General features: G+C 42.1%; 2 protein-coding genes across 2 annotated transcripts; both read right to left on the bottom strand.

Moving 5' to 3' along the window:
• Positions 1-114: 114 nt before the first annotated feature.
• On the bottom strand, positions 115-8602 carry cp110 (centriolar coiled-coil protein 110). The gene is made up of 13 exons (XM_070926493.1): positions 8474-8602; positions 7877-8002; positions 7435-7600; positions 6418-6774; positions 5555-5925; positions 4978-5224; positions 4704-4831; positions 2549-2650; positions 1932-2048; positions 1702-1803; positions 1432-1535; positions 796-876; positions 115-371 (listed from the first exon to the last, which is right to left on the bottom strand). The coding sequence occupies exons 1-13, from the start codon at positions 8600-8602 to the stop codon at positions 212-214; spliced, it is 2190 nt and encodes a 729-aa protein (XP_070782594.1). The 3' UTR covers positions 115-211.
• Positions 8603-15331: 6729 nt separating this feature from the next.
• Positions 15332-16226, bottom strand: mafgb (v-maf avian musculoaponeurotic fibrosarcoma oncogene homolog Gb). The gene is made up of 3 exons (XM_070922860.1): positions 16167-16226; positions 15916-15981; positions 15332-15811 (listed from the first exon to the last, which is right to left on the bottom strand). The coding sequence occupies exons 1-3, from the start codon at positions 16224-16226 to the stop codon at positions 15332-15334; spliced, it is 606 nt and encodes a 201-aa protein (XP_070778961.1).
• Between the last annotated feature and the right edge of the window lie 214 nt (positions 16227-16440).

Here is a 16440-nt window from a genome sequence, read left to right on the forward strand (position 1 = left end):
GACTGTCGTCACTATTACACACTACTTGTAGTGTGTAGAATATTTCAGAGCACAGCAGATATGAAATAAAATGAAGTACTCGTCAGCAACAAGCATTTTGTGTCAAATCTGGATTTTGGATTTGGAAACTTTCAAATAATTGGTTATACAATATTTATGTAATCGCTAGAGGTCTTATTAGGAGTCCTCACTGGGGCCAATTAGGAAAGTGTCATCGGGGTCTGGATGAGTAAGTCGTCTTGGGGACCCTCTGAGGATTTGCTCTGAACTGTCCTCGTTTAGTCTCCAGTGGCTGCTCGGCAGAGAATCCAGTGTTGTGTCCAGTCCTTGTCACAACTCCCCTGTGCCTTCCTGCTGCCTTTTTCTGGATCCTGGAGGGAAGAGAAGACAGGTTTTAGCCACTGACAAAGGCACAGCTTGTGTGAAAAAAAGATTCTTAGCCTGTGGTGGCAGATTTTCAATTAATTAAAAAAGATGAACAGTGTGTTTTAAGCTGGCTGCAACAATACAGAAACACATCTGAAAAATGTTTGATCGAGAAATAAATTAAAAAATCCTCTAACAAATCTTGTGCACATTTTGAATGTTTTCATAGGTTGAGTTCATATGGTATTGTGAATGTGGAACCTAAACATAAAGCATGTCTTCATCACAGTTGAGCTTCAGGTTGGCTGATGCGCAGAGATTGGCTGAAGTGGAAGTAACTGTCCGCACATGTCCTTATAAATGCACATAAAAACACTTTAGCGATACAGAGCCTTATAGAAAACTGAAGCAGGACTGATCCAAACTCACATCATTCCTCTCTTCCTCTCCAGTGATTTCTGTGTTGCAGCTGACAGAGAACTCTTTCCTCTGGGATGTCCTGTGTGCCCACTCTACATAAGCACAAACACATGCACAGAATAGATTAGTCTCTGCACTACCCACTAGGTATATTATAATACTCACAGCAGTTTATAACGTGTTAATGGAAAGGAAATGTACTTTGAAATAGTACAGAATCAATATTTCAGTCAGTTTAAGAAATTAGATCAACATAAGTACTGCACTGGAAAATAAAGCAATAATGTCATTACCCACAAGATTCATCCTGTGTGACATGTTGGTGCCCTGAAAGGTTTGGACAGTACTAAAAGCATTATGGTATTTTGAATAATTGGAACTGGATCAGAACAGCTGTAAAGAAATACTGATATTTCTGTGCAGTGTTAAGTTTTGGCTCAGTTGTGCACAATCACACTGTTTTACAGTCAGCACTTACCGTACCACAACAGGACTTTCCCCACATATAATTCTGCTAGTGTCTATTTTGGCATTGTTTGGAAATTGCTTCACTATCTATAGTGACAAACCTACACTTCCCCAATGTATATGGTTTTTTTTTCCAGCTCACACAAAGCTTCTGAAAAAGTTACCTGTCGTCGGAGCTCTCTCTCCCGGGCCAGCTCTCTGTCCCAGCTGATCAGCTGCATCCTCTCTCCGGCTGACAGACTGAAGAATATGTCGTTGACCTCGTAACGTGCAGCGCGCAGCTGGAGGGGGAAACAATTACAGAGCAGACGATGGCTCAAAATGAATGCGCGTAATCACAGTGTTTGTTGTGGTAACTGCTAATGGAGGGAATAATTGCTCAGCTGGCAGTATAGAAGACGAGGAGAGCGGCAAACAGATGTTTACAACACGTGTTTGCTGTAATACCTGCAGAGTGACTCTCTCCTGCAACAAAAGGTCCTGTCTGCTACAGAACTCTCCTCTGCCAGGGCTCTGCTGCAGGAGGGCCTGCAGGAACTGTTGTGTGTCCTAGATATCCAAACACACACATACTCACAGCTGTAATCTGTATACAAACAGTTTTTGTTCATTTTATGAAAATAAAAGTGAAATAAAAATCTGCAAGAGGCAGATGTGACACTGCTGTCTCTACTCACCCTGATGGTGCGCACCAGCTGCGCCACTCTCTCCGTCTTCAGCAGCCTGCGAGTTAGAAAACCTTTCACAGCTGCTACCAGCAGGGGGCGGTAGCACTCTGAGAGTGGGCTGGAGGGCTGAGGAAGAGGGGAGAAGGAGTGATGAGAGGGGTGAATAATGAGGACCAGAGGGGAAGAGAGAGGAGAATGCTAATTCCATCAATGACAACCAATTAATTTCCCACGCAGATTCTCAAGGTCTTTTGGTTGGCATCTGTTTAGCGCATCAACGCAAGTGGACTCACAGCTCATCATTATAATAGGGAATAATAAGCAGAATCATAAGCAGCTGATGTGCTGTCACTCACTTGTTGATTGTAAAGCTGTTGCATTAAAGGGACATGTTTGTTGAACAACTGTAGTCTAACTGAAGCCGAGCTGCTGTACTTGAATACATATCAGAGAGCAATAACAGATAATAGGGGTTGCTGACGAAGATTAAGACATCAAGGGGGACGCATCTGTTTCACCTGAGTGTGTCAGTTAACTGGTGATGAATATAAATCTTGTGGGCACAAGGATAAGCAGGACAAGCTTTTCGCATCACTGACATTAGTGGACAAATGTGATGGTAATACCTGAGAGAGGGTAGAAAAGGTCAATGTGTCCCCAAGACGTGAGCTTGACATGGAGCAAGGGAAGGACACGCTCTGGAGGACACGGTAACGCACTGCCAACGCCTGAGAGAGAGACAGAGAGAGAGAGACAGACAGGAGAAAGATATAAGGGTGGCGGGAAGGAATAGGAACACGCGTGTGCGTGCGTGTGCGTGTGTGCATGTGCGTGTGCGTGTGTGTTTATGTGGGTGCGTGTGCAGGCACGCATGCATGCATTTGGGAGCGGGCAAGGTTGGAAAATATTGAATTGGAAAGGACAGCAAATGAGGCAGGAGGAAGAAATTAATTGAGGGTAGAGAGAAAGAGACAGAAGGGGAGAGATGGGGCACAGAGGCAAGAGGGATGAGATGAGGGAGGGAGCAGAGGAGGAGGAGAGGGATGATGAGACAGGAGAGATGATAAAAATTACGGCCAGAGTAAAAAACGACGTTGGAGGAGGTATGAGACAAAACAAAGAGAGGGATGCAAGGAGAGGGAGAAAAAGAGGAGATGGAGAAGGGACCATTAGCAGTGGCACTCGGCGGGACGATCTGGCACTTAACCACAGACGCTCATGAATTAAACAAATTATCCTTTCCTTTTCTGTGTCAATTCCCTCGGTCCCCTCCTCCCTCTACCAGAGAGTCCAGCCAGCTCGCTCTCTCATCACATCACAAATGATGGAAGGACAGAGGGGAGTCGAAAAGAAGTCTTTCTATTAAACAGCTTATGTTAATTATATTGTTGTTAAGGATACATAAATTAAACAGAGACTGCGATTAATAGGGCAAGGACACTGGCAAGAACAAACACAGACACAGAAGCAGAAGAAACAGGAACTGGTTGCCAGAGAACAGCAGGCGTCCTTGAAGTCTTGCATGCGCGTGCGCACACACACACACACACACACACACACACACACACAGAAACAGGCGACCATGCCAGCCCGCCTCTTAGGGATGTAATGAAACATTTATGGTAGAATCCCTGTGTGTGTTTTTTTTTACTGGGGAGAGTCTGAAGGTCTCTTGTAATGAGCAGATGTCTGTAGTCTGCACACGACCCCGGTCTCCTGAAGCACACTCTAACAGGTAGGGCGACAGACAACATGGCTGTATGTGCGTGTATGCGTGTGTGCCTACATATGGAACCGTGCCAGCACCTTTCAAAGGTCTGCTTGTAGTTTCAAAAGAACATTTAGGGTCAATGCTATATCACAGCTTAGTGAATTGGTTAGAAACTCTCATCTTTCATTCAAGCATTAATTCTTAATTTCTCATAGGTGACTTTGGGTGGAGTCAAAAACCTTGGTAGAGTGAATTATGGCTGGTGAACAGGAATTACGTAGTGCTAGATCTGTACAGCAATATGTGATGCAATTTAATGCAAGAAGTGGGCCAATGGGATGGAATATGACAATTTGAACCATATTTAGAGTTAAAATAAATGTCTGTTGTTTCAGTGTTTTAGAAACATGCATGTTTAGGTTTTCTTTCATTTCTTGTGGTTTCTTTATTGCTGTTTTGATGCTCAAAGAAAGGGACTTGCATGACAAGTCAAGAGAAAACGTAGAGGGCACAGCTGGCAACATTTTTCTTACTGTCAACAAATCCCTGTTTGAGTAACATTAAAGGGGAGCCCCCCTCTAATTTAATGAGTAAATAGTGTATTTGTTGGGGACTACTGTACTTCATCAAATTAAATTTTCCATTTTAGGACCTATTTTTATACCAAATACAATTTAATACCTTTTTCACAACCATACCGGTCAAAAAATGACAGACAACCAATCCAATCTGTATATAACAATAATTCCTGATGATATTTTTATGAAGTGACCTGGACCAAGACAGGCATCAAAAATTTAACCAAGCCTGTTTATCATTGCTGCACGTTGGCCTTGTGACAAAAGAGAATAAACATGATGTTTGATGTCAACCAGTTATGTGTCATCTATGTGTACACAGCCTCAAGAGGTTGAGGTTACACTCGTATTATCAGGTGAAGCTCCAAAATAGCAGCAATAGACACCTACCACCTATTTTTTGTTTTTTTGTTTACTTTCAGACTTTCTGTAATCTTTATAACATCTAATTATTCACCCAATGATACCAATAATCTATCCCCATTGTCTCACCTGCAGTAGTTCTTCCTGCTGTCTCCTGTGCTCGTCCTGCAGGGCTCTGACCTGAGCGGCGTGGGCCCGTTTCAGTTGATCCTGTTTGTCTTTTTGACTGCCATGGCCTTCGTACTGCTGCACTGCAGCTAAAGGCAGTAAATATGAATATTTGTGGTAACATTATGTATGATAATACCCGCCACTAGGTTTATAACCAATAGCAATACTGTCTTGTGCATGCATTCTTTAGCTCATATTTGACATCCCTGTCCCACTAGCGTCCTGGTCTTACCTTGAGGAGTGCTGGAGTTGGGTCTGACCGCAGAGCCTGCTCCTCCACTGAAATCTGCACTCCCGTCCTGTGTCTCCTCTGTCATGTGCATGAGCAGTCTCCGTTTGACCTTGGATACCCCGCCCTGACCTTCACCCCCACTCTCTGGGGTCAGATGTTTCTCCTGAACAAGACCACCTTTTGAGCCCAAGTCGGACCCTGACCCTTCGAGGAGCCACAGGCCAGACGGTGCGTCCACATCATACGACTGGTTGAGAGATGGCGAGTGTGTAGAGTTGTGACCCTCTGCAGTGGTCTCGCTACTCCTGTCCACCGGGCGGTTGCTGGTATCTGAAAGTACCGAGGTGCGTGGAGACGTGGTTTCAGATGGAACTTTTCTGAATACGTCTGGAACTCGCATCCGCTGTGCCATAGAGAGGATACATTTAGCTGGTGGCTGCTGCGTTCTACAGCCGCCATGCTGTCCATAACTCTTTGTAAGTCCTTCTTTACATGTCCTTTTTTCCTGTCCTCTCTCTGTAGCTAAGGTTTTGACTAGCCTGAGCTCGCTTAAGTTAACTGCCTCGACTCCTTTTACCTGTGCTGTGAGAGGAACATCGTCTGTGTCACTGATGCTTGGTTCAGATCCTGTATCTTCATGCTTGTTCTTAAAATTGTCTAATGATCGTCTTCTCGGCCGCTCCCTGTACCTCTGGTCTTGCTCTGCATCATTGCTATCATCATCCCTCAGTTTATCCTCCACATAGTCACTATCACTTTGACAAAGCTGCATATGTTGTTCATTTTTAATTTGCTTTATGGTCTCAAAACTGAACTCACTTTGCGTGTTGCTCTCAGTTTGGCTGTGACTCTCCAGGTTTTCCGTCAGTGTGGACTCTAGATCCGAGATCAGTACTTTCAGACTGGACAGGTTGTACTCAAGCTGATCTATGTGCTGTGAACTCTTGGCTGAAACGCATGTTACATCACTTTCAACCATGAGATTCACAGTGGAAGGAACTGCTGTGGGGCTGTTTTGATGTCCCAGGTTAACTTCTTCCACCGTGTGGTCTTCAGTCAAACCAGTATTGACTAAAACGTTTGAGGTCTCAGCCCCATCTCCATCTTGGATACGTCCTTTGCTTTTGCAATGAACAGGACTCCTGCAGAAATTAGGAGCTGGGATAGTGTGATATTTCCCTTCACCTATATAAAAAGCTGTGGGACAGGTGGTCAAGTAAAAGGCTTCATGAACAGACAAGGTTTCTGTTGACATTGGTTGTTGCTGAGGGAAGTCGCTGATTTGTTTATGCTCCGTTGTGACCTCTTGTGAAATTTTCAGCTCATTATTTTTGTTTAAAACATTTTTTTCCACAACACCAGTCATTTCCTTAGTATTTCCATCTCCTGTTAAGTGTGCCCTTTCAGATTTAACATTCTCCCTTTTCCCAAAAAACTCACTCTTCTCATTTTCCCAGGATTTCTTTGGTGACGTTTCCACAGACGGGATAAAAGTGCCTCTCCTCTCTTTAGTTTTCTTCCCGTCCGCAGTTACTGTGCCCTTGTAAGGAAACTCGTCATTCTCCTTATCAGAGAGGCTCTGCTCCTCCGCCCTTGCTTTTGGCTGTTCTTGGGTCCTCTCCTGGATTTTAGTGTTTTTGGCTTGGTTCCTAAGCATCCGCTGGCGCCGCCGATACTCCTGAGATTTCTTCAGCAAGGCCTGGAGGCTCAGACGATAAGGCTCCTCAGATGGCTTGGCTTCGTCTTCATGATTGTCTGCTGGTTCTGTTTCTGTGGGGTTGTGCTGAATATACAGTTCTGTTGTTGGACGGTGATGAGTGCTTAATGTCTGTGACGACTCTAGATTGTCCGAAAAGCCACTGTTTTCTGATGAAGAGACTGGGCCCTCAATTCTGTCCAAACTGTGATCTTTGTCAAGGTCAAGCACTGTAGTAAAGGAACGGTTATTTTCACCCTCTGTGCTGTCCGCATGACTTCTTTCAGATTTGTCCACTGGTAAATGGTCACATATGACTGAATCCTCCTGGACTGAGGAGCAACAAATGTCTTTTACTACTATAGAGTCATTACAAAAGGAAGATTCCAGTCCACTCCTTTCCAGTTCCTCTCCATCTATGGGAGGGTGGCTAATAATATCTGGCATCTTGGCGATTGTGTTTGAGGTGTTGTGAAGGAAAAAGCCACCTATATTATAAGCTCCCTCTGAGGAGCCAAAGCCACGGCTCTCCCTCCCTGCATCAATCCTTCCAGAGACACTGGTGGCATGTTCAACATTCTCGTAGGTCACATAACCTGAGGACTGGTGGCTCTCACCAATAAGGGAACATGGCTGTAACCCCTGTTGGCTGTAATGTTGGTCAATAAGGCATCCTTCCTGGTAACTTTGCTGAGGTGTCACATTAGAAGTGAAAAAGGCACTATATGTAGTTGATGTCAACGGAGGAAGAGAAACACCACCCTTTTCTTTCCTTTCTGGTGGGGGTGAGAGCGAAAGGCTACCCTTTGTTCCTACGAAAAAATTGCTTTGCGACACTGATTCACCGCTGGTGTTATGGGAATATGAAGATTTTGTATCTATCTCTGTCTCTTGAAGCAACTCCTCCAGTGTTGGCGTCGTTCTCAGCTGCAAATCATGAGGAAACAATAACAAATATTAAAAGGGCAGAGAAAAGGAGTTTCCTTGTTTGATCAAAACCAAGTGAGGCATGACAAAACATTACATGAAAGAAAATAATGTAACATGACAACTCTATTCATTCAAAACAACTTGTGTATGTCTGTATAGGACTGAGCAGCAGTTATCCTTGAGCAAACCTGCTCTGCAGTAATGTAGGAATACAACTACAGGTACATATTAGGCTTACCAAGAGGATAGCTGAAAGATCAGGACCCATATTACCTGAACACTGTGTAGGATAGTTTGCACGTAGGCCATTCGTCCTTCGTCCTTCAACTTTCTGTGGACAGCAGCTTTCTGCGCTGCATCTCGGTGTCGCTGCATCTCCTCTCTCTGCTCCCCTGAGAGCTGTTATCATCAGACAGCAGACACAGGGTGTCATGCATGTTTAATAACAGGGCTAATGACTATTTTCATTACTGATCATTTATTTATTAAGGAACCAATTACTTGTTTGGTCTATAAAATGTCCAGAAATAGTGAAAAATGTTCCACGCAAATTCCCAGAGCCCCCGGTGACGTCTTAAAATTGCTTCTATTATCAAAAACCCAAATAACGTTTATGTTTATGCTCCTTTTTGCTTGATAACTTCTATGAATAATGAATTATCAGACTGTTGTTACTTCCTGTCGCTTGACTAGTACCAAAACTACCAGTTAGGTTACACCATGACAACACAGTACAATTATGTACACAGCAGAGAGACAGCAGTGGTACAGCCTTTCCTCGTGTTTTTAGTACTCTGCGTCTTGTTAGCTAAGATTAAAAACCTCAATCATGACGATTTCAATAGAAATATCATGAAACTGAGCACATACCAGGGGGGGGAGGATGGGTTGTCCATAGAAGCGGATGAGAGAGGATGTAGGTGAAGGTTTATTGTGTTCCTCCTCTCTTTTCCTCACATGGGAGAGACGATGCTGCACAAACGTGTCGTAGTCCTCCATCAGGTTGCATCAGGATGCGGTAGGTAGTAACGTTTGATAGTTTACAGGCTAACTAACGTTAATATGCTCACGTTATCTTGTTGTTTTTGCTAACGTTAGCTGTTGAGCTGTAACCCTAGCTAGCTAGCGTGTGCTAGCTGTGGTTGGTATAGTTAGCGGTTAGCGTTTAATACCAAACTGCCGGTAATGTTAATAGCTATTATTAGAAGACGTAAGAGTAGCAAAAGTACCGCAGCTCTACAGTGTCAAATCTGATAAAAGACCGATAGAATAAAGTCTGGCAAGCAACCAAACGAAAACCCTCCATCAGAATGGGTCAGTGTTTACATTTTTACCCGCCTCTCCTCCCGGAGAAACAGACGGTGACAGTTTGGAAACCGCCGAAGCGCTCTCAAAACCCGGAGTGGATTCACAACGCGGACATGGATTTACCAAATGAAACAACGAATATAGCCGTTTAAAACACAACACGCGACTTTAATTCACAAAGAATCATATCAAATCGATTAGTCAAATAAAACCTCATCCTCTTTGTCAACAACATTGCTGCCAAGCGTGTATTAATAACGACAGAAAGGCCACGGCGCTCCGTGTTTTCACAGGACCCAGACCTGTTGGTGACGGAGGGGAGCTGACGATAACTTGATGCTGCCACCTACAGACTCGACTGGCCACACAAAGAAACAAACAAATGTGTAGCCTTTAAATAACACTCGAGATCAAGCAGTACAAACTGTGCAGTCCATTTCAGAGTTTTTGGCCTATTGGCACCACACATATATTTAATGTAAACAATATAATTGTTTAAAATGAGTGCAAGTCAGTGGATCCCAATGGACCTTTTTTTTTTTACACAGCAGACGTTTTAAGTTTACACAGCAGAAAAAGCACAAGTGAAACCAATTAACATTAATGATGCCTCTGTTCCAGCAACTACTGCACTGCAGTAATTAACAGCGCTAATGTTACACCTGTGTCAGGCCAGTGAAAAGGGTCTATATGCTGCCTTTCCACTGAATTGTGGTACATATTTGATACAAAGGCACATAGTGCAAATCAGAAATATATGTATTCTATGTAGAAATGTTCAATCCATTCAGTATTATATGGACTTTTTTTCTTCTTCCTGCCCTTTTTTTGAGTTTCAGAGCAAAAACAAAAGTTTGTACTCTGGCTGTAAAAAGCCTGTCCGTGGTAATTGATTCATATATTTTCATGCATTGGGATGAGGATGCTTTTTCTAAAAATGGTTGATTAGTTGAATGTGACTGATCAAAATCTGTAGAAGACCTAACTGGGGAGTTGATTCAATGTGATTTAGTGTGGAGGATACATGAACAACACCTACAATTACTGTGTGATAAGGGCAATAATTAAGATAAACAACCCAAATGGCTTTATTAAGTCTTTAGCAGGAATTATATTAACTTGATGAATTCATTTTAAATGCATCCTGTATCTGCTTAAAATACCCCCTCATTAATATTTCATTTTTAGCTCAGCACCCAGTTAATAACAATATTCTAACCATTTGTTAAAAACTATTATTCCTGTGTTCCTTAACTACACAAGACACACACAAAAGCTGTTCCATTTCAAAACATGTTTATTGATCATATACAAAATAAAGTAAGCTGTTTATCAACAAACATACAGTATATACATCAATAAATTAAAAGATGCGTCAGACCGATGATGAAACAGTTAATTCCATGATTACCAATACCTTGTCATCATCACTTACGTATCTACAAATTGCAAAAAAAAAGTACAATAATTTAGTTGAAGATAAATACTTACAAAGACTGTCACGTTTTAAGTATTTTCCCATAGAAAGTACTGTCATAGAATAATTTATTACACCCCATACAGAAATATTACAAAACACAGAATTCTCTATTACAAGGGCTTTTTCTGAATAGGCTACGCCATATTCACACAAACTCACTACTTTTCTATAGCTTCAAACTGACCATTATATACTTTTATAAACACAAAAATATCCGTAGCCTGGCCGAACACTCACCAGCAGACACGTGGTTCGATGGAAAGACATGTTATCAGGGGTAAAATTAGAGACTGTTACAACAAAAAGCAAAAAAGTTAAAAAAAGAAAAAGTTTTAATAATTAATGTGACGTGATACCTGAACTTTGGGTAGGAATTGTATGTTAGAGGCTGTACAACTGATAAGGGCAGCAGAGAGAGTAAGAGAGAGCAGCAGAAGGGGGTAACATGGGAAGTAAAACAAACACTATTATTGATGAAAAACACCAAACAAACGATCAAAGGAATCCTTGGTTCATTTACTCTCATCGATCAGCATTGGAGGTGGGTGAAAGGGCTTTTAGAGTCCGGTGGCGTGATTCACTAGACAGGAAAGCAACTGGATGACTACATACCAATTGGCTGAGCAGCAAGATAAGCAGTTAATGATTTCCAACTTCCAGAAGAATCGGATGTTTTGAAGAAGGGCTTGGAAGCCTGCTGAGTTAACTCGCTGACACTTTGTAAAAAAAAGGGGGTAGGATAAGTGGAGTGGGGAATGGTTAAGAGTTTTATCAGATGTGTCTCCACCACTCCTTTCTACCTCTGTAAAATATTTATGGACGCGGTTTAGGAGCAGTTGCTTGGGTTTGTGATGAAATGTCTTTTCATAGGGAGGGTATGACCCCCGTATAGGCAGCGGAAAATAAGGTCAGCGTGTCTTACAAGCTCATAAACTCTGTTATGAAAAGCCACCAAGCTGCCCTGTCTGACAACCACTAAAGGTCTCTGTCATCAGCAGATCAAGTCTGCTGAGTGAGGATTAGGAAGAAACCTCTGTAATGTTTCACCTCATTTGTTTGAAGACCTAACACCCTGACGCAACACACTACTTCACACTGGACAAACACTACAACCACAAGATATTCGGTCGGGAAGACAAAAATAATGATATTCTTCAGTGCATGACAGCTACATGGTTTTTGCATTTTGTCCTCTTCTCAATTGGAAATGGATAAAACATGTTTGATGATTTCATGATTTCACAGTTAGTTGTTAAGTGACACTGAAAAAGCAACACATAAGCCAGATTTAAACAGAGACTGGCGCTGACATTTATAACCAGATAAACTGCTCAACGCTCTGTATATAAGCTCTTTCACCTCGTCACATCACACCTGCAATTATAAAACTCCTGTGTGGCAGGAGGTCTGATTCTGCCCTACACAATTTGCATAATTAGAGCTGCCACCACGTCGCCACATTAATGTTTACACAGTATGCATCCTTTGGAGCATAAAAATACAGACTATTGTTTGACAAACACCGGGAAGTTTCATACTTTGCTTCGACTTGACACAACCTCATCTTAGCACAAGTTGTGTTTCTTCCTATTTTATACCAACATGACCACACAGGACGTGCCACAAAAAAAACATCATTCAACGAGCAAATGTAAAGACAGACAGGAAGCAGCAGAGTGACAGAGAAAAAGAATATATGAAAAAAAAAAAAACTGAATAATAGCAGTCTGACATTTCTTTACACATAGAGCACATACAGAAATATACTGGGTGTGATACCTATATTTGTATATAGGTATATTATATTCTTGTGATAAGACATTTAAAAAAAAAAAAGTATCACACATTTGACATTTGTAGCTCTCTGATTTCACGGCTGACTGAACATGCAAATGGTTATCAGTGTAAAGATAATGGAGAAATAATATTTTAAAATCTCAAACCCATTTCCGTTCCAGTGCCTTTGCTCATTGTTCACCGGTTTGAATGATATTCTATATTAATGTAGGGATGTACAGATGAAGACATAATCTTAATAACTGCACAGCAGTAGGCTAGCTAACCCCTTTTTCTTCACAGTGGAAAAGTAGCGATTCAGGTAAAAGGCTGCATGTATGTACTGTTTTTTTATCATTGTAAATTGCTTCTATTTCAGTAAATGACTCAATTTAAAGTTTTCCTTAGTTTAAAAAAACAGTTTGAGGCAATTTTACTTTACAAGGTAAACCTAACTCCTTGACAGACAAACCGTTAAATAGCAGGATACATTTTTTCACTTCATAAAACACCAAATACATAAACAGGTTTGCTTCACTTCCCTGACACTCACAGAACAGTTCAAAAACAAACAAAACAAGAACAACATTATATATACATAACTATATAAAATGTACACAACAAAAACAAATACCTTTATCACATACTACAAAAATAACTTATTGGAGAAGTAGAGGTGATGCAGCCATCATACAGGCCTATTGTTAAGTTTCACATCTCTGTTACACCGCCAGATGACCTGAATACACAATATCATGAAGCCTGTGAGGTTAACCGTAACACTTCCTCATCTCATTTTATCTGCAATAATGAGCTTTGAACACTGCCAGGACCAAAATAAAGCCACAAAGGCCTGTTCAGAAATACGGAAAATGGTTTCTGCCAAAGTGAACTTAGTACGTAGCATATAAACATGCCATCTAACACGTCTGCGGCGCTGGAGCTGAATGATGGGGCCGGGAGGACAAAGAGTTTATGATTAGAGAAAGAGTGCAGTTACCCACGGTGTCATCACCCGCTTCGGCCTGAAATCAAACAAGGATCAAAGTCATATCCATGAAATAGTGAACATTATAGTTACCTCGTCACATACCTACACAGCACACCACACGCTAGTTCACGGTTACACACACGTGCCTAGTCACTAGAGAAAAAACAAAGCTATTCAGTAGTTAAGCCACTTTTGGTACAATTGCAAAATAGAGAGATACTGTATATCAAACAGATTTTGTTATACCTTTTTTTTTTTACAGGTCGTTACAAACAATGCAAAGATAATTGTCTTTATAAAATTCCAGACTCTACCATACATAGACAAAGATTCTTTGAGTATAGAACACCACATTAGACTACTTTTATGGTAAAACTCGTGTGAAATGACATCCCATTTGTGTGACTGGAGATTCGGAGAAAAACCTTTGCTATCCTTGCTAGATAAGTGCATTGTCAGTAATCACATTTGCATTTAAGATTTGTGGTTAAAAGCAAGAGGAATGCAACGCTAACCACTTAGATTTGAAGCAAAAATGTTGCCGTAGGTATAATAACCTAGATTTCTGAGTCAGTAGCCAATCAAATTCATGAGCATTTGTACCAAATAATTTACACAAACAGATACATGGACATCACCTTTCCAAATAAGCATATTCTGTGCAAGATAATTCTGTTTTGCAGACCCTTTTTATTTATTTCTTTAAGGAAATGAACTGCCAAGTCACATAAATGGGTGTTATTAATATTATTAATCCTGATGGGTACTACACAGCTCGTACAACAACGCACAGCGAGAGTTAAATGCTGTCACAACCTGCTTCCTGATTGGTCAGTGTAGCCCATTAAGCACAGGTTTCAAGCAAACACCTGCATTGAATCTCCACCGTCCTTCCACAACGTCCTCTTGACTTCTTCTTGATGCATATTGTTAGGAGACCAAGGCACTTGCCCTTCCAATTTTCTTGAATATACTTTTGAGAGGAACTCAAACAGACAGAAGACTTTACATTAATTCAGCTCTGGTGTTCAAACGACCATTTCCCTGAAAATCAGCTTTATCTCCTTTTCTCTATAGTATGTTGTGGGTTTTTGTTTTTGGTAAATATCAATTGCATTTCCCCCTTTATTTCTGTTAGATCCAGGAAGGACTGTGTGTAACAATTGGAAACCAGTTGGAATTGAAAGATGGAAGGACAGAGAAAGAATAGGTAAGAGAAAGAGAGTTGGACATAGAAAGTGAAGAGACCGTAGAAAAAATACAGCTAACTAAATATAGCAATACCAAAACGAACACGCGCCACAGAATTTCACAGAATTCCTGATATATAACAATTGACACACAGAGAATACACTTTGGACCTCATGTGAATGACAACACAGTACAAAACAGTAGAAATACAGTTACCACCATTGTGTAATATATATTTTTCTATAGTACTTTTCTGAAAAAGTTCTTGGCTTGGTGGAGCAAGATGGGATTTCTCTGCAGCCTCTAAAATCAGCAGGTCACACGAAATGTATTGTTTTGGACTCTTGTGGGTACCCGACACTGTGCCAATCTGATTCAATGACTTACCTATAACTGATACATCAATGCCGTCTTTCTGATTCTAACACATATGTAATACATGTGTATAATATCTGTGTTGGTGGAGCGAATTTAAATGTTCTACAACTTGGTTCAGGCAAACAACAACTTCAAACCCAGTGTTCAAATGTGTGACGGGATTATTATGCATTTAGAGATCTACCTGCAGTTAAACTTGACTGACGTAAATGGCAACTGAACAAAATTGCATGATTTGGGCATTTACGTTTTTTACATTTTTTTTTTTCTCCCCCGGCCTGGAATAAAACTAATCTCAAATTCTTTGACTTTTCCAGGCTTTCAGTGACCGTGGGAACCCTGTGTATCTGTCCTGTGCTAAATGATCATGCGCTGACCAAGTGCTTGCATCTTTATAGTCTCAATGATCTTCCCCTGCTTCCATGCTTTCCTTCACCTGTACTGATCTGAGACAGCTGACGGGAACATGCTGAGGCGAAGTGCTCGAGGCTGCCCAGCTGTTTGAAGTCAGTGCAGGTGGAGGAGAGGGGGCCGGCCGAGAAGAAGAATGACTCTGTTGCAGCTGAACTCCATCCCAACACGCCCTCATCTATCTTTCCCTCCCTCAAGACCGTGCATCTGTTTTTGACTTCACTATTGTGATCACGCTCGTCGCTGTTGCCACCTTCCCCGGTATGAGTGGACCAATGACCGATGACGGCACCCCTCCTCCTCCCCCTCCAGCCCTAACCCCGACCCCGACAGTGGGGCTTCGTGCCACAGTCCTGGCAAAGGTCTGTAACGCCTCGTACTTAGACCTTAGAGCGTCCAGCTCAACGCGCATCGAAGCATTCTCATTGGCCAGTTTGTCCACCTCCTGCTGCAGCTGGGTCTTCTGCTTCTCCAGCTCCTCCTTCTGGGTGACCCGCTTCACCCGGCAGCTGGCGGCGTAGCCCCGGTTTTTCAGGGTGCGCCGCCGTTGTTTCAGTTGCAGGATCTCATCTTTGGTGAGCCCTCGGAGGTGCTGGTTCAGCTCCCGCACTGACATGGTCACCAGCTCCTCGTCTGTGAGGCTGGTGCCATTCTCCCCCGGCTCACGCTTCACCTGGAGGAAACAGGAGGAGGAAGGGGAGTGAGACAGGGACAGAACAGGATATCAGATACAGAGAATTCAGTGTAAAATGTGCACTCTTACTCTCACTCTCTTACCTTCAAGGCTTTATTTCCTTTGTTAGTCGTCGTCATGCCACAAGAGCCTTGCTCTTCTGAACAGACCTACGGAGACGCAACAGAGTACAAAACATGAAGCAAAGCAAAGAAACATCCTAAAAGACAGCTGAAGTTCTGCTTAAAGCCAGTCAACAGAGTAACAGCATTAAAAAAGACCACCACTGTGTTTAAGAACAATACAATCTCCTCAAAGATCAATAAAAACATACTAAGTGTGTGTCAATACCCACCTGGACCAGTGGAGACACACCACATCGAAACCTTCTGTTGGAACACTGTTGTGTGAACATGTTACAGGATTACTCATCCGTGCCACAGTGTATGAGTGAAAGTGACACACAAACTTTTCTTAGAATTTCCCTGACTTCCTGTTTCCTGGTGGTGACACTGACAGTGCCCTCTACCTTTGTGTTGTTGAACTCTTATTGGCTGGCTTTAGGCCAATAGGAATGAAATGAGCGTGAAAGAAGAGGAAGTGGTACAATTTGTGGGAAGGACTCCAGG

The sequence above is a fragment of the Enoplosus armatus genome, chromosome 2 (genome assembly GCF_043641665.1).
Source record: "Enoplosus armatus isolate fEnoArm2 chromosome 2, fEnoArm2.hap1, whole genome shotgun sequence".
NCBI classification, from domain to species: domain Eukaryota; kingdom Metazoa; phylum Chordata; class Actinopteri; order Centrarchiformes; family Enoplosidae; genus Enoplosus; species Enoplosus armatus.

What these genes read in the sequence shown, in the direction of transcription:
- cp110 (XM_070926493.1), bottom strand. Translation starts at nt 8,602, where the DNA reads ATGGAGGACTACGACACGTTTGTGCAGCATCGTCTCTCCCATGTGAGG. An exon ending in ACCAGAAAGGAAAGAAAAGG is followed by an intron (nt 6,775 to 7,434) that starts GTGGTGTTTCTC and finishes GTCCAACAACAG; the next exon opens with AACTGTATATTCAGCACAAC. An exon ending in AGGAGAGAGTCACTCTGCAG is followed by an intron (nt 1,536 to 1,701) that starts GTATTACAGCAA and finishes TTCCCCCTCCAG; the next exon opens with CTGCGCGCTGCACGTTACGA.
- mafgb (XM_070922860.1), bottom strand. Translation starts at nt 16,226, where the DNA reads ATGTTCACACAACAGTGTTCCAACAGAAGGTTTCGATGTGGTGTGTCT. An exon ending in GTGTGTCTCCACTGGTCCAG is followed by an intron (nt 15,982 to 16,166) that starts GTGGGTATTGAC and finishes GCGTCTCCGTAG; the next exon opens with GTCTGTTCAGAAGAGCAAGG. An exon ending in AAGGAAATAAAGCCTTGAAG is followed by an intron (nt 15,812 to 15,915) that starts GTAAGAGAGTGA and finishes TGTTTCCTCCAG; the next exon opens with GTGAAGCGTGAGCCGGGGGA.